This window comes from Mobula birostris, chromosome 14, assembly GCF_030028105.1.
Source record: "Mobula birostris isolate sMobBir1 chromosome 14, sMobBir1.hap1, whole genome shotgun sequence".
Taxonomy (NCBI): domain Eukaryota; kingdom Metazoa; phylum Chordata; class Chondrichthyes; order Myliobatiformes; family Myliobatidae; genus Mobula; species Mobula birostris.
The window spans coordinates 43,425,466-43,453,443 of record NC_092383.1 but is presented as its reverse complement, the minus strand read 5'-3'; the positions used below and the strand labels follow the sequence as shown (position 1 = coordinate 43,453,443).

The 27,978-nt window shown below is 40.8% G+C and overlaps 1 protein-coding gene across 2 annotated transcripts in view; it reads right to left on the bottom strand.

The window, feature by feature from the left end:
- The window catches only part of LOC140209868 (E3 ubiquitin-protein ligase NEDD4-like), a 225,586-nt gene that overhangs the window by 154,097 nt on the left and 43,511 nt on the right, over positions 1 to 27,978 (bottom strand). For both annotated transcript variants that reach the window (XM_072278462.1, XM_072278463.1), the window contains exons 3-4: positions 22,771 to 22,849; positions 6,711 to 6,749 (exon numbers count right to left, since the gene is read on the bottom strand). In XM_072278462.1, coding sequence (XP_072134563.1) covers positions 6,711 to 6,749; positions 22,771 to 22,849 — 118 coding nt within the window. The remainder of the gene's footprint in view (positions 1 to 6,710; positions 6,750 to 22,770; positions 22,850 to 27,978) is intronic.

Below are 27,978 nucleotides of genomic sequence, written 5' to 3'. Positions count from 1 at the left end.
CATTTACAAAGACAGGTGTGTAGAAAGGGCCTGAAGGATCATTGGAGACCCCAGTCACCCAAACCACAATCTATTCCAGCTGCTACCATCCGGGAAACGGTATCGCAGTATAAAAGCCAGGACCAAGGGGCTCTGGGACAGCTTCTTCCACCAGGACATCAGACTGATTAACTCACACTGATTTGAGTGTACTTCACATTATGTCACATTAACTGTTCTATTTATTATAAATTACTATGATGGCACATTGCATATTTAGACGGAGACATAACGTAAAAATTTTTACTCCTCATGTATGTGAAGGATGCAAGAAATAAAGTCAATTCAATTCAATATATTTAACTGCTTCAAATGGGCAGCAAATTATACCAGTGCCCAAGAAGAGCTGAATGAGCTGCCCCGATGACCGTCATCCAGTAGCACTCACAACTACGGTGACAAAGTGCTTTTTCAGGTTGGTCACAGCTGGAATTAACTCCAGTCTCAGCAAAGACCTGGACCCAATGTAATTTGCCACAATAAGTCTAAGGTGATCGCAATTTCATTGGCCTTCACTTGGCCTTGGTTCACCTAGACAATGCAAATACCCATGTCAGGACGCTGTTCATTGACTACAGCTCAGCATTTAACACCATCATTCCCACAGTTCTGATCTAAAAGCTCCACAACCTGGGCCTCTGTACCTCTCTCTCTGCAACTGGATCCTCAACTTCCTAACCGGCAGAGCGCAATCTGTGCGGATCGGAAAGAGCATCGCCACCCCGCTGACAATCAACACTAGTGCATCTCAGCCCACTGCTCTTCTCACTCTACACCCATGACTGTGTGGCTAGGCACAGCTCAAATGCCATCTCTGACAATATAACCATGGTTGGCAGAATTTCAGATGGTACAGGAATGAGATATATCAGCCGGTTGAGTGGTGTCGCAGCAAGAACCTTGCACTTGAAGTCTGGGTTCTGATGAAGGGTCTTGGCCCCAAACGTCAACTGTTTACTCTTTTCCATAGATGCTGCCTGGCCTGCTGAGTTCCTCCAGCATTTTGTGTGTGTTACTTTGACTTCCAGCATCTGCAGATTTTCATTTGTTTGAAATACTTGATGCTATTAACTTAGAAGTTACAAATCTCAACTGGATTTTCACATCCAAGGTAGAGCATTAATAATTTACAGAGTATGGTACACTCCTTTCATTCAACTTGGCAAACTCAATAATATGCCAGATCGTAAAGATCGGTGGGGGGGGGGGGGTTAGCGCCAGAGGCAAGGGACAGGCTGGTTCAGCTCACTGCTCAGCGATCTGTCGCCTGCAACAACAGACTCCTGAATTGGCTGCAGTGATCCCTCGTTTCATGCCTGCGACTCACTTTCATGAATTTCAGTTCTGAATACTATTTGCTTACTTTTATTGCTTGCGCGATTTGTTCCTTTTCTGCACATTGGGTGTTTTAACAGCCTTCTTTTTTAATGGGTTCTATTGGGTTTCTTTGTTTTGGGGCTACCTGTAAGGAGATAAATCTCAAGGTTGCATAAAGTATACAAACTTTGACAATAAATGTACCTGTACTTTGAACTTTGATGAAATTCAAGATAGCACCAGTTAAAGAAATTACATTAAATTAATTTTAGTTTAACAAAACATTTAATCCAGTCATATTTTAAAGATATTAAAAACTCACCAGAACAAAATAGTCTTTTTAATTGATGGAAACTCCAGGAAATAAATATTGCTTGCTGCTCATATACCAAAATGCTCAAAGGTTACACCACTTAAGATTTTCCCAAGATAATATCAATACTAGATGAAAAAGTAGACCAGAGAATTGTTATATTGTGTAGAACAGGAAGGTAGAAATTGCCCACAATGCTCTAACTGAAAAATGCATCCTTTCAGTTGAACCTACTATGTATTTTGTTTCCTAATGCTACAACAGAACCACATTGTTAGTAATAAAAAAAAAGGTTGTGAAGAGCTTTGCTATTTCCTGAGGTTACATTAAGAACATTTTTCCCTCCCTTTTCTCCCCACCCTTTGTTTCTCTGTACAAGTTTCTCATGGAGGGATTTGACAGCAACAGCTCTATGAGTGAAATCACAGTGTCTTGTGATAGAGGTTAATATAGAATCGCCGTTGACCCAAAGTGAGCATATGGACCATCACAGACTGAAGTGGCATTAAATGTTACGACATAGAATTGATTCAGTGGCATTGAACTAGATTCTCCTTTAAATTGTTCTTACAGTTGTAGTTCATCAGCTTGGACAGGCTTTTGCTCCCACTGTAAAAACAGCATGAAAACTAAAATACAGTTCAAAGTTCTGCTCTTTGCACTCAAAACCTGAAAGCATTTTCAAAACTCATGTTTCACAACCTGCAGCAATTCGTCACACCACCTTTAATTATGTGTTTCAATAAACAGACACCAAATTGTTGAAAGTGTACAATGCCAAGGACAAAACCCAATTGTAATCATTTGTACCAGGCACGCATCACTTTGAGAAGAGTTCCAAAGATTACTTGCACTATTTCAAATGCAGTCTTATTAGTTATTAGTTCACCAAATACCTTCCAATAAATGAGTACCTGAGCCCTTTACATTTGCTAGCAAATAACAGCTCATTTCCAATATATTATTCTTGGCATTTATTCAAGTTTAAGACCTTAGTGTGTTCAACTTTGCAATATTCCCTTTGAGCATCAGTGCCAAGATTTGTAGCATCTTTAAAGCTTTAGAAAAACCAGACTGATAGCCCCTTTATCAGGGAGTTAATGAATAACATTAAGGGTGGCACCGTAGTGTAGTGGTTAGCACAACACTTTACGGTACAGGCAACCTGGGTTCAATTCCCACTGCTGCCTGTAGGGGAATTTATACATTCTCCCTGTGACTGCATGCATTTCCCCCAGGTGCTCCACATTCTAAAGACATACCAATTGGTACATTAATTGGTCATTGTAAATTGTCCCATGATTAGGTCAGAATTAAAAACAGGGAAAATTGCAGGGCAGCAAAAGCCTAGTCTGCACTGTATCCCAAAACCTCATTCTTAATAATGAACTCCAACATCTTCCCAACCACTGAAGTTAGGCTAACTGGTCTAAAATTTCTATTCTTCTGCTTCCTTCCCTTCTTAATGAATAGAACAACATTTGCAAATTTTCATTCCTCCAGAACCATTCCAGAATCTAGTGATTCTTAAAAAAATTATTTCTCATGCTCTACATTTCCTTCAGCCACCTCTTTTAGAACCCTGGGGTGCAGTCCATCAGGTCCAGGTGACTTATCTACCTTCAGACCTTCCAGCTTCCCAAGCACCTTCTCCTTAGTAAAAGCACTACACTAACTTTTCGAAACTCTCAAGGTCCTGGCATATGCTGGTGCTTTCTACAATGATGCAAAATCCTGATTAAGTTTGTCCACCATTTCTCTGTCCCCCATTACTACCTCTCCAGCATCGTTTTCCAGCGGTCCAATATCCACCCTCACCTCTCTTTTACTCTCTATTTATCTGATAAAACCATTTGTATCCTCTTTTATATTATTGGCTAGCTTACCTTCACATTTCATCCTTTCACTTCTAAAGGCTTTTTAGTTGCCTTCTGTTGGCTTTTAAAAGCTTCCCAATCCTCTAAGTTCCCACTAATTTTTGCTCTATGATACGTCGTCTGCTTTTATGCTGCCTTTGACTTCACTTGTCAGCCACGATTGTGTCATCCTGCCTGAAGCACTGCAGTTCTGGTCACCACACACTACAGGAATGATGTGATTGTGCTGTCGATGGCGCAAAGGAGATTCACCAGGATGTTTCCTGGACAATTACAAAACAGTACAGGCTGGATTTGTTTTTCTTGGAGTGGAGGAGCTGGAGGGGTCACCTGATAGATAAATATAAAATTAACTGAGGGATTCATAGGGTAGACAGTAAAAATATTTCCCCCGATGGAGGTGCCCAAAACAGGGGGGGACAGATCCTGACGCAGGGTCCCGGCCCGAAACATCGACTGTATCTCTTCCTAGAGATGCTGCCTGGCCTGCTGCATTCACCAACAACTTTGATGTGTGTTGCGGGGACAGATTTAAGCTGAGAGGTAGAGGCACCAAAGGGAATATTTTCCACACAAGAGGGTAGTTGTAGTCTGATGTCTGTTATCTGAAGGTGGTAGAGGCAGCTAGTCACAGATTTATTAAGTACCTAGCCAAATACTCAAAGACTAAGGCCTAAGGCCTAAGGCAGCAAGGTTCCCTCTAATTTGTAAAGACCAGTGTGCACAAAAATCTTGTGCTGTGCAATTTTTTGCCTAGTGACAACAAGATGTGCACACTGAATAATTTCTTCAATAAAAACACTATAAATAAGCCAGTTCTAAAATCTGCAGGCAAATCTTTGCAAAGTTCACGGTGCCAACACCATCCACATCAGAAACTGGAAAAGGAAACATGATTGTGTACAATCATGAAATATAATTAACATGCTGATGAGGTAGAGGGTGACAACCTTTTGTGCACAGCTTAAATTCCTTTGTGTGAGTAGCAAAAGATGTGTGCATCCACACATCTTAGAGGGAACATTGTAATGCAGGTAAATAGGATTAGTGCAGGTAAGTAGGTGGAATACGAATCAACATGGCTTCCATTGCTATATTTCCAAATCTGATTATTCATCTGAAAAAGTATACTCATCTAAAAACAAGCTCTATTCAGCAATGTACTTAGTCTTTCCACTGACAAAAGCTCACCTACAAATGCCTTTTCAAAAAAAGTTTTATAATTAATGGACATATAAATGGATAGTGAGAGAATAATAAAAATTCACCCACAATTCTAAAAGATTTTGCTGTCCAAATATCAAAACACTACTGGTGAGTTCGGAGACCTTTCCAATGCCAATGAAACAAAAGGTCACCGACTCCTCAAAATCCCAAATCCAAAACAAATGGCAGCCCCAAAAAATTAATCACGGCAGACAAAAGTCTTGCAAGGACAATCATGATGCAAGTGAAGAGCAAAATGTCACTGACATTACTTTCAGGACTTGCCGAGCATTGCTTTATTGCACAGTGGCAAAAGGGATACAAGGCTGGAGAAGGGAGAGGATCATGGGATGGGAGGCCTAAGGCGAAAGAAAGGGGGAGGGGAGCATCACAGGAAGATATAGTGAGAGGGACAGAGGGAGGAAAAAAAGAGAAAGAGAGGGGAAATACCCCATCCCTTATTTATTTATTATTTTTCCCCTTTCTTTCTCTTTTTCTCCCTCTGTCCCTCTCACTATATCTTCCTCTGATGCTCCCCTCCCCCTTTCTTTCTTCCTGGGCCTCCCGTTCCCATGATCCTCTCATATCCCTTTTGCCAATCAACTGTCCAGCTCTTAGCTTCATCCCTCCCCCTCCCATCTTCTCCTATCATTTTGGATCTCCCCCCCCCCCCCCCACTTTCAAATCTCTTACTAGCTCTTCTTTCAGTTAGTCCTGACGAAGGGTCCCGGCCCGAAATGTCATCTGTACCTCTTCCTAGAGATGCTGCCTGGCCTGCTGCGTTCCACCAGCATTTTGTGTGTGTAACCTGATTCTGATATGGGTCTCTATTGTGGATTGAGAGTGGGAAAGGGGCAGGAAGAGGGGAACCATGGGTGGGAAAAGGTGAAGGGAGAGGGGAGAGAGCAGGAAGCACCAGAGAGACATTCTATAATGATCAATAAACCAATTGTTTGGAATCTAATGACCTTGCCTGGTGTCTCAGGGCTGGGTGTGTCTGCAGCCAGGCCACCCCCTGCCCCTGGCACTCCTTCTCTGCCACCTGCCCCACAACTCTCCTGCGACACTCCACCCTCACCACTCCAAACGTCCCTTGCTCATGCCAGACTTACAAACTCGCTCTCCACTGACAAATACAGTATTGTGCAAACGTCTCAGGCACTCTGGCTATATATACCTACCTAGGACATATGTACAGTTCTGTACATTTTTAAGTTTGGACTGAATTATTTGCTTCTTGACGGGCTCATTGCCTCCAGTATCAAAAAAAAAGATTTCAAGACTACCTTCAATATTACTGTTTCCATTACAGTTTTCTCCATTGGTGAACCTGTTAACAGCATCGCAAGTTAATAAGCGATTCAGATTAACTTTCCTCTCTTTGATTGTAATCAATCAGGAGTCATTGAAAACAGTATGTTTAATAATCATTAATTTAATCCTAACTTAATTCAGTTTATTATGAGGGCTAAAATGGGAGGCCAAATAGAATGAAAATGTGAAATGCTTTGCTCCTGGAAATCTATAATTAAATACTGCTAGTCAGAAGCAGGCGGCACTCAGTACTGGAGTAATGTACAGTGCAGAAATTACAATGAAACATCAAACAACTGGTTTATGACAACATTCTTGTTCAGTAACAGTGTTAAAAATAATCCAACGCTGTGACTGGGGACCTGATGTTTTGATTTCTGGCTACAAGCACGTATGACACTGCAGAAATAAACAGGTAAAGCATTTTATGGTAAAATTGCGAGAACTCTCAGTGGACATGCAATCGATTGCAAGTGTAACCCTTCACATTTAATGGTCTAGCAACCCAACAATCTGAAGTAAATAACTTTAACCTCCCTACATACAAGCATCTTCCTTCTGCTCTCTCCAACACAAAGAGAATGTGTGCTCTTTGAGGTTTTAAATTTCTAATCTACAAAAGTGAAACAAATAAATATACTCACTCTGAAATAAAATTCTTCATTCCACTTGGGATCTAAAGTCTGAAAGAAGAAAGCATTTGGTAGGTGAATATGATGATTTTCTTTTCCAAAAAAAAATCACAGCATTTCCTAAATATAAAAATGGTGTGCTTTCCAAAAGTCAGAGAAAATGTCAAAAGCATTCAGGAAGGTCAAGCAGCACCCTTGGACAGAGGAAACATTTCAGATTAAGGGAACTTGATGGTGCTTTATTACAGTGGTTCTCATTGTGACCCTCCCCCCAGGGACCAGGAAACTGGGGGCCATAGGAGCTTCTGAATGGGTACTGTTCTAATGAAATATTACTAAATCATACAAAATAAGAAAGAAATGAATGTGTGTAATTTAATTAGAACCCTAAATGAAATGAATGGAAAAATAAGCTAAATGAGGCAGCAAACAGCTTAGTGTGTGTGTGTATCAGGCCGGTGGTGGGGGCTGGGGGTGGCACATCAGTCGTTATCTCTGCTCCTGCTACCTGAGCCCCGCACCACACCTGCCCCCAAATCAGTGATGACACAGTGAGCAGGTGGGCATGACCCAGCAGGATACACTGCAACATGCTCCACCAGCTACAGGCACACACATAAAATGCTAGAGGAACCCAGCAGGCCAGGCAGAATCTATGGAAAGTAATTGCAGTCGGCAAGACCGAAGGGTTACGGCCCAAAACATCGACTGTTTACTCTCTTCCATTGATGCTGCCTGGCCTGCTGAGTTCCTCCGGCATTTTGTGTGTGTGTTGCTTTGGATTTCCAGCATCTGCAGATTTTCTCTTGTTTGCCACCAGCTGTAACTCACTTTGTTATAGATAATTACTTGTTTATCGAGAACGATCCACATCTAACTCCAACTTAAAGACTGTCAGAAGTTGCACACATCAAAGTTGCTGGTGAACGCAGCAGGCCAGGCAGCATCTCTAGAAAGACGTACAGTCGACGTTTCAGGCCAAGACCCTTCGTCAGAAGTTGCCTCGTTTTCCAAATCCCTCTTATCAGAAGGGGATTAACATGGAGAGCCTTGCATGGCCTGTGTTCTAGTAATCTAATTAAACTGGTTATGAGTATCCCAAACAAACGGGAGACTGGGCAGGAGGGTCAATCAGCAAGCAGGAAGCTGGTTCTGTATTTGAGCCATCCTCCTGATCAACCCATCGGTATCAATTCGTACTGAAAAATTTCTGATGACTTGGCATCAGAATCAGATTTAATATCATCAGCATATTGTGAAATTTGTTAACTTTGTAGTAGCAGTACAATGGAATACATGATAGAGAGAAAAAGGAAAGCTGAATTACAGTAAGTACATACACATATTAAATAGTTAAATTAAATAACTAGTGCAAAAAATAGGAATTTTTTTTCCAGTAGGGGACCGTGCACAATTCTGATTTGATGGAGACAGAGATGAGAGCATGGAGGAACATCTGGAAAACTTCTGAAATGCCCACTTTGGGGCTGCTGCTACTGTGTGGTAACCGAAATCTCTGGAGCTGAAGGCCCCGAAATCCTCGGCTTTGCGTGTTTCAGCAGCCAGGGAGAGGTCGAAGGCGCTCAGCAGAGGATGGCGCTCAGCAGGCTGTATCGGAGAGGCTGGTCGGAAGCTCCAAGTTTTCAGACAGTGTCGGCTGTGGTCAGCTGCTTCCAAGGCATCCGCAAGTTGACGATGCCTGGAGGTTTATGGCAGGGAGTTTCTCCCTTTTGCCGCCTGCTGTCAGGGACTCGGGAGTCGATCGCCTCGGGACTTTGAGACACTTTTTTTTTTACTGTGCCCATGGTCTGTTCTTCATCAAATTATGGTATTGCTTTGCACTGATGTAATTATATGTTATAATTATGTGGTTCTGTCAGTGTTAGTTGTTGGTTTGTCCTGTTTTCTGTGATATCACTCCGGAGAAACATTGTATCATTTCTTAATGCATGTATGCATTTCTAAATGACAATAAAAGGAGGACTGAGTGTTCTCATAATCTAATCTAAAAATTAAAAAAATAGTGAGGTAGTGTTCATGGATTCAATGTCCCATCAGAATTCGATGGCAGAGAGGAAGAAGCTGTTCCTGAATCACTGAGTGTGTGTCTTCTGGTTTCTGTACCTCCGACCTCATGGTTGCAATGAGAACAGGGCATGTCCTGGGTGGTGGTGAAGGTCCTTAATGATAGACGCCACATCTCTGAGGCACTGTTCCTTAAAGATGACCTGGAAACTATGGAGGCTAGTACAGTACCCATGATGGAAGCTGGCTTATTCTACATCTCTCAGCAGTTTACTTCGAATGCTGTGCAGTAGCCCACCAACACCTCTCCCCACACCAGATGGTAATGCAGCCAGTAAGAATGCTCTCCACAGTATATCTGCAGAAATTTGCAAGTGTTTTTGGAGACATACTAAATCTCAAACTTCCAATGAAATATAGCTGCTGTCATGCCTTCTTAATAGCTCAATCGATATGTTGGGTCAATGTTAGGTCCTCAGAGATATTGACATGCAAGATCTTGAAACTGCTCACTTCTGATCCCTCTATGAGGACTGCTGTCTGTTCCCTCATCTTACCCTTCCTGAAGTCCACAATCAGTTCTTTGATCTTACTGACGTTCAGTGCAAGGTTGTTGCTGCAACATCACTCAACCAGCTGATATACCTCACTCCTGTACGCCCTCTCGTCACCAGCTGATACACCTCACTCCTGTATGCCCTCTCGTCACCAGCTGATACACCTCACTCCTGTACGCCCTCTCGTCACCAGCTGATACACCTCACTCCTGTACGCCCTCTCGTCACCAGCTGATATACCTCACTCCTGTACGCCCTCTCGTCACCAGCTGATACACCTCACTCCTGTACGCCCTCTCGTCACCAGCTGATACACCTCACTCCTGTACGCCCTCTCGTCACCAGCTGATACACCTCACTCCTGTACGCCCTCTCGTCACCAGCTGAAATTCTGCCAACAATAGTTGTATCATCAGTAAATTTACAGATGGCATTTGAGCTGTGCCTAGACACATAGTCGTGGATATAGAGGTAGAGCAGTAGGCTAAGCACATATCCCTGAGGATTGACAATGTTGATTGTCAGCGAGATGTTGATGTTATTTCCAATCTGCACCGATTGTGGTCTTCCAGTTAAGAAGTTGAGGGTCCAGTTGCAGAGGGAGGTACAGAGGTCCAGTTTTTGATCAGAATTGGAGGAATGATGGTGTTAAGTGCTCAGCTGTAGTCAATAAACAGCTTCATGGCATAGGTATGGGGAAAATCAATGAGTTGCACAACTGTATGTTAAGAAGTTTGATCTGTAAATCGATGAAAGCACATTATGATATTGAAACCCTTCTGATGATGTACAATTCCAAGAAAAAGTTTGTGAATCCTTTGCAATTTCCTGGTTTTCTACATTAATTACTCATAAAATGTAGTTTAACCTTCATCTGAGTCACAATAATAGACAAACACAATCTGCCTAAACTAATAAAACACAAATAATTTTACTTTGCATGTCTTTATTGAACACATCGCTTAATCATTCACAGTCCAGGCTAAGAAAAGTACATGAACCCTTGTATTTAATAACTGGTAGAACCTTCTTTATCAGCAATAACCTTCACCAAACATTTCCTGTAGTTGTGATCAGACTTACACAATAGCAAGGAGGAATTTTAGACTGTTCCTCCATGCAAAACTGTTCCAGTTTATCAATATTTCTGCGATACCTTGCATGAACAGCCCTCTTCAGGTCATGCCACAGCATTTCAATTATGCTAATGTTAGGACTCTGACTCCGCCATTCCAAAGCACGAATTTTCTTCTTTTTAAACCATTCTATGTTAATTTACTCTTGTGTTTCGGATCATTGTCTTGTTGCATCATCCAACATCTATTAAGCTTCAGGCAATGCTCCGCTACCCTGACATTCTCCTGTAAAATGTCTTGAAACAATTTTGAATTCATTGTTCCCTCAATGATTGTAAACTGTCCAGACCCTGAGGCAGCAAAGCAGCCACAAACCATGATGCTCCTTCCACCATGCTTCAGAGTTGGGATGAGGTTTTGATGTTAGTGTGTACTGCCTTTTTTCCTCCAAACATAGCAGTGTGCATCTCTGCCAAAAAGTTCAACTTCTGCCTCATCTGTCCACAGAACATTGTCCTGGAAGTGTTGTGGAACATCCAGGTGGCCTTTTGCAAACTTGAGACGTGCAGCATTTTTGTTTTTTGGGGAGCACTGAATCCTTCCGTGGTATCCTTCCACGAATACTATTCTTGTTCAGTGTTTTTCATATAGTGGACACATGAACAAAGACTTTGGCAAGTTGAGAGATTTCTGCAGGTCTTTTGCTGTTACCCTTGGGTTCTTTTTCACGTCCTTCAACATTGCACAATGTGCTCTTGGTGTAATCTTTGCAGGATGCCATCTCCAAAGGGGAGTAGCTACAGTACTGAGTTTCCACCATTTGTAGACAACTTCTCTTTCTGTGGACTGTATTCAATGTTTCTGCAAATTTCTTCAATCTTGTGCAGGGGACTCCCATAAGAGACAATAAGAATGCTGTCCATGCTACATTGTTGAAATTTTTAATGTTTTAGTTGACAAACCAAATCTTCTCAATCTCTGATTGAAATGTTGCCACTGTCTTCCCTTCTTTATAGCTGCATCAATATGTTGCATCCAGGTTAGGTCCGCAGAGATATTGACACCTTGGAACTTGAAACTGCTCACTCACTCCACTTCTGATTCCTCTAGGAGGATTGGTTTGTTCCCTCGTCTTACCCTTCCTGAAGTCCACAATCAGCTGTTTGGTTTTGTTGACTTTGAATAGAAAGTTGTTGTTGTAACACCACTCAGCTAATTTGGTATATCTCACTCCTGTACACCCTTTCGTCACCAGCTGAAATTCTGCCAACAATGGCTGTATCATCAGCAAATTTATAGATGGCATCTGAGTTGTGCCTAGCCACACAGTCATGGGTATATAGAGAATAGAGCAATGGGCTAAGCACACACCCTGTGAAGATGTTATTTCCAATCTGCACAGATTTCGGACTTCCAGTTATGAAGTTGAGGATTCAGTCGTAGAGGGAGTACAATGGCCTATGTTCTGTAGCCTTTCAATCAGGACAGTAGGACTCTTAAAATAGAATTGTAAGATAATGATCTAATTGTATACCTTGATCATTTGAAACAGCTCCACACTGATATGGAATTTCGGTTCAGAGATCTGCTGGAGATGCATAATTCAGATTGGGTGATGGATCCATTTGGAGTGAATAGGAATAATACTGGCACCACATTGCAAAGATGTCTTATTGAGCTGCAGAATGATAAAACAACTCAAGCAAAATTCAAACAGAGCAGGCAAAATTTCTTTATAACTAATGATATTCAAAATAAGTTTCCCCAGCTCAAAGGAATCCAATTGCTTTCAATTGCATTTCCCACCTCTTATCTAATTGAATATGGTTTTAGTCAAGCTTGTCACCTGCTACCAAAAGTTTGTAACCATCTTGATGTTGTGAAAAGAGGTGATCTTTGATCATCTTTAACCAAGTCGCAACCAGATACTCAAAAACGCACTAGCTTGCATCAGTCACAAGGATTTCACTAAATACCCAAAATAAAATACATTGTGCTTGTTCGTTACTGGTTGGAAGAATATTAGATATACTGTAACTAAATATCCAATTCAGAGCTTAGAAATAGTATTTTTTTAAATTTTATTTTTATTTGGATAAGGAATTCACAAGTATCATGTACTTTTTCCACACTTATAACCTTTTCCATTTTTTTATATGTATAAAACTATAATTATTTATACATTCTTAAGTACACATTGAGATGATATAAAAGGAAATTAGACACTTAAATAGATAATTATGTACAGTGGTAATTCTAATCTATTAGGCTAAGTAATGGTATTAGTTGTTAAGAAACATAGTAACAATAGTTTCCATAAATCTCTTCTGGACCATTTCTTTGGTCCAAAATGTTGTATGTAAGCCTATGTAACAACCATTGTAGGTGTTTATATCCTAACTTGTTCATGCTTGCTCCTGCCCCCAGACATAATTATCCAATCCCTATGTACTTATTTACTTAATTTTATCATTTTTTATCCCTTTCCCAAATCTTTTCCTTTACTTGTATTAATTCTCTATTTTCCAAAAGAAAACAAAAACAGTAAACATTTAGACCAGGGGTGCTTACGTTATATATTCAATCCATTTATTCCAGATTTGATAAAATTTTTCTTTTTGAATTCTCAGGGAGTAAGTCAACTTTTCCATTTTAAATATTTCCAAGATAATTTCGTGCCAATCTTCTAATGTAGGTGGTATTGGATTTAACCACTTTCTAGTGATTGATTTCTTACTTGCCGCTAAGAGGGCCTGCAGCAACTTTAGATCTTCCTTCTGTTCAAGAAACAATACATGCCCCAAATAGAGCGTCTCAAAGTTCAGAGGTATCTGGGACCTAAGTACCTTAACTAATGTTCTATGAATACTTTCCCAATATATACTTAATTTAGGGCAATCCCAGAAAATATGAAAATGATTTGCCTCCTTGGAGCTGCACCTTCTCCAACACGTCACGTTTGTATCTCTATATTTTTCCTGATATGGGGTCTTGAAGTATCTTATAATATTTTTCCAACAATGTTCTCTCCAAGTCAAAGAATTAGTCGAAGACCACTGAAAGCTGCATGTTTTCCCCCAAGCCTCCTCTGAAAGTACCAACCCCGCTTCTTTCTCCCACTTCTCTTTCATATACAATGTGTTTACATTTTTCGCATGGGACAGTGCATTACATAATCGAGAAACTGATTTACTAGGTATTGAACTGCAAGCCGAGTTCAGGATCTTGAAAAATTCTAATTCTACTGTTGATAGGTCTGTATATCTACAACTCTGGTTCACATAGTTTCGTACTTGAAGGTACCTAAAAAAGTCATTGTGTTCTAGGCCATGTTTGTCCTGCAGGATTTGGAAACTTTGTAATACTCTTTTATCTATAAATGAGAGGTAGGTTGTAAGACTTTTCTTTATCCATAATTTAAATCTTTTATCTCCTCTGTTGGGAAGGAATTCGGTATCATATGCACAACCATCTGAAGAGTTTTAACATGTTATTAATTCCACACAAATTAATCACCTTCTGCCATACTTTTAATGTAAGATTTATCCAGCTGTTTCTAAATTTTTCCAATTGGGCCATCAATCCTTTGTCAGCTATTGAGGCCTGTAGAGGAAAACTGTCAACTAATCCAAATTCTATTTCCTTCCATCTAGCCTTATATTCCCTATTACACCAATATAATAGAGGGGTTATCTGTGAGGCATAAAAATAATTTCTCAGGCAAGGAAGAACCATATCTCCTCCTTCCTTCCCTAACTGTAAGGTGTTATATCGAATTCTAAGTTTCTTTCCTTGCCAAATGAAGCGGGAAATCCATTTGTCCCATTCCCTGAATTGATTATCATCCACCTCCACAGGTAAAGTACAGAAAAGGTACAGCAACCAAGGAAGAATATTCATTTTTATAGTATTTATCCTTGAATTTAAACTTAAAAAGGGGATAAGATTCCATCTATGCATATCTGCTTTTATCTCTGAGATTGATGGCCCATAATTTACCTGTGACAGCATTGAAAGATCCTTTGGCAGGGTTATTCCTAAATATTTTAATGATTTAGCTTCCCACTTAAGATCGTATGTATCCTGCAATTTTTTGGATGGTGTATAACTTAGGGACATAACCTGCGTTTTCTTTACATTTATTTTATAACCTGATATTTTCCCAAAGTCATCCAACAGTGTAAACAATCCTATAAATGATTTTTCTGGTTCACTCAGATAAACCAAACATCATCTGCAAATAACGCCACTTTCTGTTCAATCCCTGCCACCTTGATACCCTTTACAATTTCGCTCTGTCTTATTAGTTGGGCAAGCGGTTCAATATATAGCGCAAAAAGGAGAGGAGAAATTGGGCATCCCTGTCTAGTGCCTCTCTCTAAGATGAAAGAGTCGGAGAGGTCCCCATTTATCTTAATTCGGGCTGTAGGGCTGTCATATAGGAGTCTGTATTACTTTAGTAAACTTTTCTGGAAAGCCGAATCTTCCCAACACTCTGTATAGGAATGCCCAACTAACCGAATCAAAAGCTTTCTCAGCGTCCAATCCTACTACCATTGTCTCTGTCTCGTTCTTATTAACCTGTTCTAATATGTGTAGAGCTCTCCTTATGTTGTCCTGTGTTTGTCTTTGTTGAATAAATCCAGTCTGGTCTAAATGGATTAGGCCAGGTAAAAGCTTTTCCAATCTGCGTGCTAATATAGATGTAAATAGTTTGTAATCTAAATTAAGAACACTAATTGGCTGATAATTGCCACATTCTAGTTTATCTTTACCCTCTTTAGGAATAACTGAAATAATCGCTTCTCTCCAGGAAGGTGGAGTTTCTCCTCTCTGCAAGATCCAATTAAAGGTGTTAAGTAGTAATGGGGCTAACCGTGACTTCAGGGACTTGTACCACTCTGAGGTAAACCCATCAGAACCCAGGGACTTTCCAGCCTTTAACCTAGAGATGGCCACGTTCAGTTCTTTGGCAGTTACTGGTTCTAATAAACTTTCATTTTGTAAATCTGTAAATTTAGGTAGATCTAAAGAATTCAATAAACTGTCTATATAGGGCTCATTGGGGGCCCGGGGTTGGGAGTACAGCTCTCGATAATATGTTTCAAAACTCTCTTGAATTTTCCCTATTGTACTCTCCGCAAACTTTGTCTTTGGATTCTTTATTTTATGAATTGTATTGTCTGCTTGTTGTTTTCGTAATTTATATGCTAATAATCTAGCTGATTTACTTCCTACTTCATAATTCTTTTGTCTCAGGTAAAGAAAACTTCTTTGAGTTTCCACTGTATAAATATCGTCAATTTCACTTTGCAATTTCCTAATTTCCTGTTTTAGATTTGAATTACTTTTGTTGCTATCCACAACTTGAAGTTGTTTTAATTTTCCTTGAAGGTCTGCTAATTTTTGTGCATTGATTTTTTTCATGTGAGTGGTAATGGAAATCATTTTCCCTCTCAGTACAGCTTTCAATGTATAGCATAAGATCACTGGTGATGTTTCTCCCGTGTCATTAAGGTCTAGATATTCTTTGATTTCTCCCCTTAATCTCTCCATTACTTTCGGGTTATTGAGTATATGTGAGTTTAGCCGCCATAGTGTTTTCCTCATTTTTCTTTCCAGGATTAGAGACATAGAGACTGGGCTATGATCCGACAGATCAATTGTTGCAATATTACAGTTTTTTATCCTGAGTCTATCTGTATTAAAGATAAAGAAATAGTCTATCCTTGAATAGGCTGAATGAGGGAAAGAGTAATGTGTATAATCTTTACTAGTGGGGTGTAATTCCCTCCACACATCTATAATTCCCACCTCCTCCATCAATAAATTCATTTTCCGAGTCAGAAGTTTATTCTGAGTAACTATTCTTGAAGAATCTAATACAGGATTTAATCTAATATTAAAATCCCCTCCACAAATTACTACCCCTTGAGAACTGACCATTATGTCAAAAACATGTCTATAAAATGACCATTCACAACCTGGCGGAGCATAAACATTCAGCAGTGTTATTTCTGTACCTTCTATTCTTCCTGTAATTTTTACAAACCATCCATCTTTGTCTTTAGTCTCTGAAATATGTTCATCTTTAAGAGTACTTGATATTAAAGTAACTACCCCTCTTTTGTGACTCAATTTATATGATGAATAAAATACATGCTTAAAGCCCATTCTTTTTAATTTTCCATGTTCAGATTGGCTCATATGTGTTTCCTGGAAGAAAGCTATTTGTGCCCTCTCTTTTTTCAATTTAGACATAATCTTATTTCTTTTAATTGGATTCAAAACCCCATTAACATTATAGGAAATTATTTTTACCAATTCAGTTTGCATTTTTCTCTAGTAGAAAAAAACTCTCCTTTTCTAACCAAATAGTAAGCAATCCCTTCTCAACAGTAAACCAAGACATATAACCGCACCCTAGACATTTTTGAATGTATAACATTTGAAAATTTTTCCCGACTTCCCACAGTGAGGCCTGAGCACCGACACACCTCAGTTCAGAGGGATAACCTTTATCTTCACCCTGTGTTAGAGGGCCCTCAGCAGTTTGAATAATCATAGAGAATTTTCTCCTATTTATGTCTCGACCATATTGCTATCATTCAAGTTATTCCGTCTAGTTTATTTTCAGATACCAGCCTTCATTTTACCTTTAAGTCCGAATTGCTCTTTTCAGTCATTTCTCTTAATTAGTCTGTATTCTCTGTACATTCGCATCTGAATATTTGCAGCTTTTCCTTGTAGTTTGACACTCTGGTTCCTGTGGAGCATCCTCGCCCCACTAACTGCCACGACTTCTGCCGAATCCTCTCCAGTAGCGACTCCAGTTGGGTGATAACTTTAATAGGTAGTCCCCGGTCCGCCAAGTCCAACGTTGCCTCCTCCACCGTAGAGTAAGTTTTTGTCCCTTCGTCGTAAAAGACTCTCAGCCAAGCTAGATACAGGGTCTGGAGTCTGATGTTGTTTTCCTTCAGGACCCTCCGTGTTTCCGCATATTCCTTCCATCTGGCAAGGATCCCCGGTGCGTAATCGTGGTCTAAACTGATTTTACAGTTGCTCCACATGAAACCTTTCTTTTGCCATGCCCGTTTAAGCACCTCTTCCTTCGTTCTGTAACTGAGAAATCTGACCAGAATCGATCTGGGCTGGGCGCCTGCTGGAGTCTGTGGTGCCAACGCACGGTGAGCCCTTTCTATCTGTAGGTCTTTTGCAGCCGGTATATCAAGGTTCTCGCTAAGCAACTTCTCCACGAAGGGAATCATTAACCAGGGTTTACCTTCAGTTCCTTCGGGAACTCCGTAGATCCTCACATTTTCCCTTCTTGAGCGGCTTTCTTGATCTATTAGTTTCCACTGGAGCTGGTCTTGTAGCTTCAGCATTTCTGCTATCACTTCCTCTGCGTTTTGTAGCTTCTCTTCAATTCCAACAATCCTCGCTTCGGCTTCATCTATCCGCGAGTTAGTTTTTACTATTTCTCCTTTAATATCTTCCAGCTGTTTGCTGTTATCTTGTCGGAACTCGCAAATCTCTTCGAGAATTAAAGACAGAGTCACCGATTCCCCCTCACTCTCTCCGTCCTGGCTTGCCGTGGGGGAGCTAGGCCCGTCGCCTTGCTGTATCTCTTTGTGTTTATCAGCCTTCGGAGCGGACTTCTTAATCTTGTTCTTAGACATCATCCTTGCCCCTTTTATTAATATAGTTATGCAATATTAAGTATTTGTCTAAATTCGATTTTGGGGCAGTTTACCTTCTTTTTTGTCGAAGAACCTTTTCCTTACGCTGCCATTCCCTTGATGACCCAGAAGTCCACCCCAGAATTAGTTTTTTTTATATGCACCTGTAACATTATACTTAACATATAATATCTATAACCCATTAAATGCATAAATATTGACTGTATATTAGAATGATTAGTACAGTTGACCAAAATAAACATCGACAATGAACAGAGGCTATAGAGGGTGGGGACCAGAGGTAAGTAAAAGTCAGAAGTGGGATATAAGCAGAGAAAGGTTGCGAACTACTGCTTTATTATAACCAGGAAATAATCATTTTCTTCAGTTTCAGGTAATCATCATACCCAAAGTCAAAGCCTGTTCTAGTTAATAGCACATTATTTTCCAAATTTTTCAAGAAATTGAATCTTATTTTCCTATCATTTCAGTTCATATTCAATAGTAAAGTCCCATGGTCAATTGGACTGCAGATTAGTTGTTGGAGTTCCTCTATCCAAGCTGGGAGGTGTTAAATTGAGGTATGTCATGAAAAGATAAATTATACCATGGTTTGTGTATAGTTTGTGTAGACCGTTACCATTGTAATGTGCTCACAGGAAAATTTAGGGAAAAATGAAACAGGCAAGTATACACAAATATAAAATAAAAATATACAAAACAATCATTAATTTCCAATAATCAAAAACTTTTAGTCAAGTACCGTCCCTTATGTTCACAAAGTGAATGTAATGCTTTCTTGCAAACATTGTTAATGATGGAAACATTAATACATTCACTTTATTGACTAAGTTTTCAGCAGCTGTTCAAAAAAACTAAACATGTTCTCAATGAATCATTAAACTGCTAACTTCAAGCTCAGTCAGACCAGGACTCATGAAAACCAGTCTTTTACACACAGAATTTTATTAGACCATAAGGCATAGGAGCAGAATTAGGCATTTGGCCCATTGAGCCTGCTCTGCCATTCCATCATGGCTGATTTATTATACCTCTCAATCCCATTCTCCTGCCATCTCTCCATAACCTTTGATGCGCTGACTATTTAAGAACCTATCGACCTCTGTGTTAAATATACTCAATAACTTGACCTGTGGCAATGAATTACACAAATTCACCATCCTCTGTGAAGTTCCTCCACATCTCTGGACATCCCGCTATTCTCAGGCTGAGCCGTCTGGTCGTAGCCTCATCCACTATAGGAAACATTTCCCCACATCCACTCTACTCAGGCCTTTCAATATTGGATAAGTTTCAACAAGATTCCCCCTCATTCTTCTGAACTCCAGTGAGTACAGGCCCAGAGCATCAAATTTTCCTCATAGTTAACCAGAAATCATTCACATGTACCTCTTCTGGACCCTCTCCAATGCCAGCACATCTTTTCTTAGATAAGGGGTCCAAAACTGCTCACAGTTCTCCAAGTACGGTTTGTCTATTGGTTTATGAGCCACAGCATCATATCCTTGTTCTTATATTCTAGTCCTATTCTGGAAAAATGAATGCTAACATTGCATTTGCCTTCCTTACCACTGACTCAACCTGCAAGTTAACCTTTAAGGTATCTGCACAAGGACTCCCAAATCCCTTTGCAACTCAGCTTTTTGAGTTTTCTCCCCATTTAGAAATTGACTACACCTTTATTCCTTCTACCATACAGTTCCCTACACTCCATTCCATCTGCCACTTCTTTGCTCATTCTTCCAGTTTAAGTGCTTCTGCAGTCCTGCCCCTCCTCTCAACTTCATATCTTTTGTAAACTCAGCCACAAAGCCACGAATTCCATCACCTAAATCATTGATATATAATGTGAAAAGAAGTAGTTCTAACACTGACCCCTGCAGACCATCAACAGCAGCAAACCAGAGAAAGCTTCCTTTATTCCCACTCTTTACCTCCTACCAGTCAGCTAAACTTCTATTCATGCTAGTACCTTTTCTGTAATACTAAGGGCTCTTAGCATGTTAAGCAGGTCAAATGTGGCACCTTGTCAAAGGTCTTCTGAAATTCCAAGTAAACAACATCCACTGACTCTCCTTAGTCTTGCCTGCTTGTTATTTTCTCAAAGAATTCCAACAGATCTGTCAGGGAAAATTTCCTCTTAAGGAACCATGCTGACTTTTGCCTATTTTACCATGTGCCTCGAAGTACCTCAAAACCTCATCCTTAATGGACTGCAACATCACTGATGTCCTTTCCTTTCCTCCCACTGATGCTATTCAGTGTGCTAATTCCCTCAAACAGGTTGTTGATCCACAAACATCTAGAGTAACAGATCAAAAATTTTGGGATGCTGATCAGTAATGAGGAATCTGACAAACCTCCCCCATCTTGAGCAAGGAACCTCGACGCATCTTAAACAGTCAGATGACTTTTGGGAAATCAAAGTCCAGGAAAGATTATGGATCACCCTCACTTCAATAGGCACTTTAAGCATGAGTAAAGACATTCTGCACATACAGTATACACCAGAACAGTGGACAACTGTCCTTAAGTGTTTGATCCACTGGGCAACATTATCAGATTGCATACTCAGCTAATTTTAGTAGTACTATCATTTTTTGGTAGCGAGTTTAAACTTTAGGTAGAACATACAGGGTAAATGGTAAGGCACTGAGGAGCGCATTAGAACAGAGGGATCTGGGAATACAAATACAAATACAAAATTCCCTAAAAGTGGCGTTAGGGTCGTAAAGAGAGCTTTTGATACATTGGCCTTTATTAATCAAAGTATTGAGTATAAGAGCTGGAGTGTTATGATGAGGTTGTATAAGGCATTGGTGAGGCCGAATCTGGAGTATTGTGTTCAGTTTTGGTCACCAAATTACAGGAAGGATATTAATAAGGTTGAAAGAGTGGAGAAGGTTTACAAGGATGTTGCCGGGACTTGAGAAACTCAGTTACAGTGGAAGGTTGAATAGGTTAGGACTTTATTCCCTGGAGCGTAGAAGAATGAGGGGAGATTTGATAGAGGTATATAAAATTATGATGGGTATAGATAGAGTGAATGCAAGCAGGCTTCTTTCACTGAGGCAAGAGGAGAAAAAAACCAGAGGACATGGGTTAGGGGTGAGGGGGGAAAAGTTTAAAGGGAACAATAGTGGGGGCTTCTTCACACAGAGAGTGGTGGGAGTATGGAATGAGCTGCCAGACAAGGTGGTAAATGCAGGTTCTTTTTTAACATTTAAGAATAAATTGGACAGATACATGGGTGGGAGGTGTATGGAGGGATATGGTCCGTGTGCAGGTCAGTGGGACTAGGCAGAAAATAGTTTGGCACAGTCAAGAAGGACCAAAAGGCTTGTTTCTGTGCTGTAGTTTTTCTATGGTTTAGAAACATAGAAACATAGAAAATAGGTGCAGGAGTAGGCCATTCAGCCCTTCGAGCCTGCACCGCCATTTATTATGATCATGGCTGATCATCCAACTCAGAACCCCGCCCCAGCCTTCCCTCCATACCCCCTGACTCCCGTAGCCACAACGGCCATATCTAACTCCCTCTTAAATATAGCCAATGAACTGGCCTCAACCGCTTCCTGTGGCAGAGAATTCCACAGATTCACCACTCTCTGTGTGAAGAAGTTTTTCTTAATCTCGGTCCTAAAAGGCTTCCCCTCTATCCTCAAACTGTAGCCCCTCGTTCTGGACTTCCCCAACATCGGGAACAATCTTCCTGCCTCTAGCCTGTCCAATCCCTTTAGGATCTTATACGTTTCAATCAGATCCCCCCTCAATCTTCTAAATTCCAACGAGTACAAGCCCAGTTCATCCAGTCTTTCTTCATATGAAAGTCCTGCCATCCCAGGAATCAATCTGGTGAACCTTCTTTGTACTCCCTCTATGGCAAGGATGTCTTTCCTCAGATTAGGGGACCAAAACTGCACACAATACTCCAGATGTGGTCTCACCAAGGCCTTGTACAACTGCAGTAGTACCTCCCTGCTCCTGTACTCGAATCCTCTCACTATAAATGCCAGCATACCATTCGCCTTTTTCACCGCCTGCTGTACCTGCATGCCCACTTTCAATGACTGGTGTATAATGACACCCAGGTCTCGTTGCACCTCCCCTTTTCCTAATCGGCCACCATTCAGATAATAATCTGTTTTCCTATTTTTGCCACTAAAGTGGATAACTTCACATTTATCCACATTAAATTGTATCTGCCATGAATTTGCCCACTCACCCAACCTACCCAAGTCACCCTGCATCCTCTTAGCATCCTCCTCACAGCTAACACCGCCACCCAGCTTCGTGTCATCCGCAAACTTGGAGATGCTGCATTTAATTCCCTCATCCAAGTCATTAATATATATTGTAAACAACTGGGGTCCCAGCACTGAGCCTTGCAGTACCCCACTAGTCACCGCCTGCCATTCTGAAAAGGTCCCGTTTATTCCCACTCTTTGCTTCCTGTCTGCTAACCAACTCTCCACCCACACCAATACCTTACCCCCAATACCGTGTGCTTTAAGTTTGCACACTAATCTTCTGTGTGGGACCTTGTCAAAAGCCTTCTGAAAATCCAAATATACCACATCCACAGGTTCTCCCCTATCCACTCTACTAGTTACATCCTCAAAAAATTCTATGAGATTCGTCAGACATGATTTTCCTTTCACAAATCCATGCTGACTTTGTCCGATCATTTCTATCACATTTCGCACCCACTCACCTTCTTTATGGTTTTGGTTTGGAGACTGTTGAGTTCTCCTTTTACTGGATCGTACAGAGTCACTTTAGCATACGGATCACTGCAAGAAAGTGAAAAAGGTGAATATTTCTCATGCACTAGCAACAGATTACATAGTTCTTTGTGCCGCAGATAATCAATTTCTGCTCTGTACTGAAGTACCAGCTCTAGAGTGATCTTAGCCCAAAGCATGCTGAACGTTTTGTACAAATAATTACAGTGACATGGAGAATTCAATACAGAGTACAATAAACATTCATTCTTCCATGCTGTAAATGGTGGACATGCTGTAAATAATACTGTTCTCCATCACACTATAAATGCCTCAATTACTTAACTGAGTCATATAATTAAACTCTTGTGTGTCCTAATTACACAAGGAAAACATATGATACAGGAGCGGGATTAAACCATCTGGCCTGTTAGGCCTGCTCTAATATTTATTAAAATCATGGCTGATCTGACCATGAACTCAGCTCCACTTACCAGACTTTTCCTCGTCACCCTTCATGGACCTATTATGTCACAATTGTGTCATAGAGTCCCAGAGAACTACAGCATAGAAACAGGCCCCTTGGCCAAAATGTTTTTCTGCCTAGTCCCATTGACGTGCACCAGGAAAATAGCCCTGCGCATCCTTCCCATCCTTGTACTTACCCAAACAATTTGTAAGCGTTGAAATTGAACCCACTTCCACCATTTCTGCTGGCACCTTATCACGTACTTGCACCACCCTCTGAGTAAAGAGATGTCTCCTCAGGTTCTCCTTAAATATTCCAGCTTTTACCCTTAACTTATGACCTCTAACTCTAGTCTCAACCAACTTCAGCGGAAAAGTCTGCTGCCTTCGTGACCTTCATAATTTTGTACACTTCTGTTAAATCTCCCCTTATTCTCCTACACTCCAGGGAATAAATTACTAACCTATTCAATCTTAATGAGATAGCTTCTACTGTTTCCTGGCAGAGAATTCCGCAGAAATATAACTCTCTGGGGTAAACAGTTCCGCCTCACCTCTGCCCTAAGTTTACTACCTTGAATCCTGAAGTCATACCCTTCATTTCTAGTCTCATCTACCATTCAAAATAACTTTCCTGCCTTCATCTTATATGTCCCTTTCACTCAAAGCTGCTGCGCAGGTTGACTCTGTGGTTAAGAAAGCATACGGTGCATTGGCCTTCATCAATTGTGGGATTGAGTTTAGGAGCCCAGAGGTAATGTCACAGCTATATAGGACCCTGGTCAGACCCCACTTGGAGTACTGTGCTCAGCTCTGGTTGCCTCACTACAAGGAAGTGGAAACCATAGAAAGGGTGCAGAGGAGATTTACAAGGATGTTCCCTGAATTGGGGAGCATGCCTTATGAGAATAGGTTGAGTGAACTCGGCCTTCTTTCCTTGGAGTGACAGAGGATGAGAGGTGACCTGATAGAGGTGTATAAGCTGATGAGAGGCATTGATTGTGTGGATAGTCAGAGGCTTTTTCCCAGGGCTGAAATGGCTAGCATGAGAGGGCATAGTTTTAAGGTGCTTGGAAGTAGGTACAGAGATGTCAGGGGTAAGTTGTTTTTTTTTTTACGTACAGAGTGTGAGTGTGTGGAATGGGCTGCCGGCAGCGGTGGTGGAGGTGGATACGATAGGGTCTTTTAAGAGACTCCTGGACAAGTACATGGAACTTAGAAAAATAGAGGGCTATGGGTAACCCTGGGTAATTTCTATGGTAAGGCCATGTTCAGCACAGCTTTGTGGGCCGAAGGGCCTGTATTGTGCAGTAGGTTTTCTATGCTTCTATTCCACTTGCCTCCTTGATAACTAGTTACACCTCTAAACCAGCCTCTTTCAATTTACACACTACACAAGTCCCTCTGCACAAAAGCATGCTGCAATAATTTGATGCATGCTGCATCATTTAAATAATTTGTTCTACTTATCCTTCCTAAGTGGATGATCTTGCATATATTGTGATATATCGTAAGTATATTGTGAACACTTTTGCAGCTCTCCTCTCTGATTGCCAGCTAGAGAAAAAAAAATTTATTCCAACTCTCTGCCTTCTATTGGTTAACTAATCTTCTATCCATGCCAATACATAACCCCCAAATCAATGCATCCTTATTTCATGGATGTCTTTTATGCATCACAGTATTGAACACCTTCTTGAAATCCAAGTATAAAACATGACCTGTTCCTTTCTACCTACTGCACTTATTTTATTCTCAAAGACTTCAATATCTTTGTGAGACAGGACCTGCCATTCCTGAATCCATGGTGGCATAAATATCGATTCTCAAACTTCCATTAATTGCTCCCATCCCCACCATTCTCATTTCCCTCTCTCGCCTCATCACCTGCCATCACCTCTCTCTGGTGCTCCTCCCCCCTCCCTTTCTCCCATGGTCTTTTACCCTCTCCTATCAGATTCTCCCTTCTCCAGCCTTTATCTCTTTCACCTATCAGCTTCTCAGGTCTTTACTTCACCCCTCCCCCTCTCCCAGTTTCACCTATCACCTACCACCTTGCTTGGATTTCCAGCATCTTCCTGCTGTGTCTACCTCATTGAATCATTTCCATCCAGATGTCTCTCTATTTCTTCTTTAATGATTTGAGAATATTCCTAACTACAGACATTAAACTAACTGGTCTTAGTTACCCATCTTCAGCTTACATCAATTTTTTTAAATGGTGCAATATTTGCTGTCTTCCAGCCAGCTGGGATCTGCCCAGAGTCTGGAGAATTTTGGGAAATTATCACAAAAGGTCTTATTATTAACTTAGGCTGGAGAAATAACAACGGGGGGCAAGGAGATGACAAATAAACTGTTAGTATTTTGCATCAGCCTTTACTGTGGAAGACACTAGCAGTGTGCCAGATGTTGAAGGATGCAAGGGAAGAGATGTCAGTGCAGTTAATATTACAAGGGAGAAGGTGTTCAAAAAGCTGAAAGACCTAAGGGTCAGATGTACTGCACCCTCAGGTTCTGAAAGAGGTAGCAGTAGAGATTGTGAAGGCATTAGTAAATGTCTTCCAAAAATCATTGGACACTGGTATGGTGCCAGAGGACTGGAAAATTGCAAATGTCACTCCACTCGTTAAGAAAGGAGGAAAGCAGCAGAAAGAAAATCAATAGACCAATTAGCCTGACATCAGTGATTGGGAAGATGTTGGAGTCAATTGTTAAGGATGATGTTAAGGAATATTTGGTGACACAGGACAAAGTCAGCATTGTTTCCTTCAGGGAAAAACTTGCCTGACAAACCTGTTGGAATTCTTTGAGGAGATTACAAGTAGGATAGATAAAGGGGATGCAGTGGATGTTGTATATTTGGACTTTCAGAAGGCCTTTATCAAGCTGTCACTCATGAGGCTGCTTACCAAGTTAAGTATTACAGGAAAGTTACTGACATGGCTAGAGCATTGGCTGAATGGTAAGAGGCAGCAAATGGGAATATAAAGATCCTTTTCTGGTTGGCTGCCAGTGACTAGTGGTGTTCCGCAGGGGTTGGTGTTGGGACCACTTCTTTTTATGCTGTATATCAATGATTTAGATGATGGAATAGATGGCTTTGTTGCCAAGTTTGCAGATGATACAAAGATTGGTGGACCGGCAGGTAGTGTTGAGGAAACAGGTAAGCTGCAGAAGGACTTGGACAGATTAGGAGAACAGGCAAGAAAGTGGCAAATGTTGAAAAATCCATGAAAAATTCATGATTGAATGGTGGAGCAGACTTCATGGACCAAATGGCCTAATTCTGCTCCTATGTCTTACGGTCTGATTATGATCTAACATAGTGCATCAAAGCCTTGGCGATTTCTGTATTTCCCAATATCAATACCATTTCTCATCTTCCATGGGAACTATTGTTTACTTTAACCATATTTTTCTGCTTTATATAAAAACCTTTACCATCTGTTTACTCTCAATCCACCTTTACTCCTTGCTTAGTGTTTCCTTTCTGCTTTTTCGATTTTCCCAAGCTTCTAGTTTCCTGGTATTTTTGGGTGAGTTTTTATGCATGTACTTTGAGCTTGATACTTCCTTTGTTTCCCTAGTTATTAAAGGCTGGATCTCCCCACTTTTACTGCCTATGCTTTTAACTTTTGTTGAGCACTGTGAAAAATCTCTTTGGAAGTCTTCCATCGCTCCTTAACTGTCCCACCACGGAGCCCGTGTTCCCAGTCTATGTTAGCCAGCTTCTCCCTCATCCTGTTGTAGTCTCCCTTGTTTAGGCATAATACACTAGTCTTAGGTTGAACTGTTGTACCAGCTATTTGTTTGAGAAATTCAATCATCCTGTGACCACCTTTCCAAGAGGATCTCTAACTACCAGATGGTTAATTTTACTTGTCCCTTTGCACAAGATCGGATCTAAGATAGCATACTCCCTTATAGACTCAGTAACATGTTATTTAATAAAACTATCATGGATACATTCTCTGAAGTCCCCTTTGAGAGTTTCTTGACCATCTTGATTTGGCCAATCTATGTGCAAGTTAAAGTCCCCCATGACAACTGCCATTCCATCCTTACATGCATCAGATATTTCTTGGTTTATCACCTGTGCTATAATATTTAGTAACCTAGGGACAACTTACACTAGTGATTTTTTTCCTTTGACTATTCCTATATTCTTCCCAGATGGAATCAACACTCTTTAGATATTATACAATCTCTTGCTTTCGCCCTGCTCTTATCCTTAACTAGTGCTAGCCCCTCTCCCTTACCTTCCTACCCATCCTTCCTTATCATCTGATCACGCAGATATTTATTCCCAATCACCCGCATCCTGCACCCACGTTTCTGTAACAGCCACCAAATCACACCCAGTTGTACTGACCTGTGCCACAAGTTCACTGACCTTGTTTTGAGCACTACAGGCATTGATAAAGAGTGCCCTTAAACTCATTGTTCTTTTAGGATCTAGTAATCTTTGTATCCTTTGCATTTGACTAACTCCTCACTTACTTCTTTCTAACTTTTGCTTTGGTCTCCACAGCGCTTCCCTCGGTCTCTCTTCACGAATTCCCAAACCAGTGCCATAAGCAATTCACTGAATGCATTGGAGTGCTATGTACAGTTTTGGCCACCCTGTTACAAAAAGGATGTGGTTAAACTACAGAGAGCAGAAAGGATTTGAGAGGATGTAGCCAGAACTCCAGAGTATGAGTTATAGGGCAAGATTGGCAAGGCTA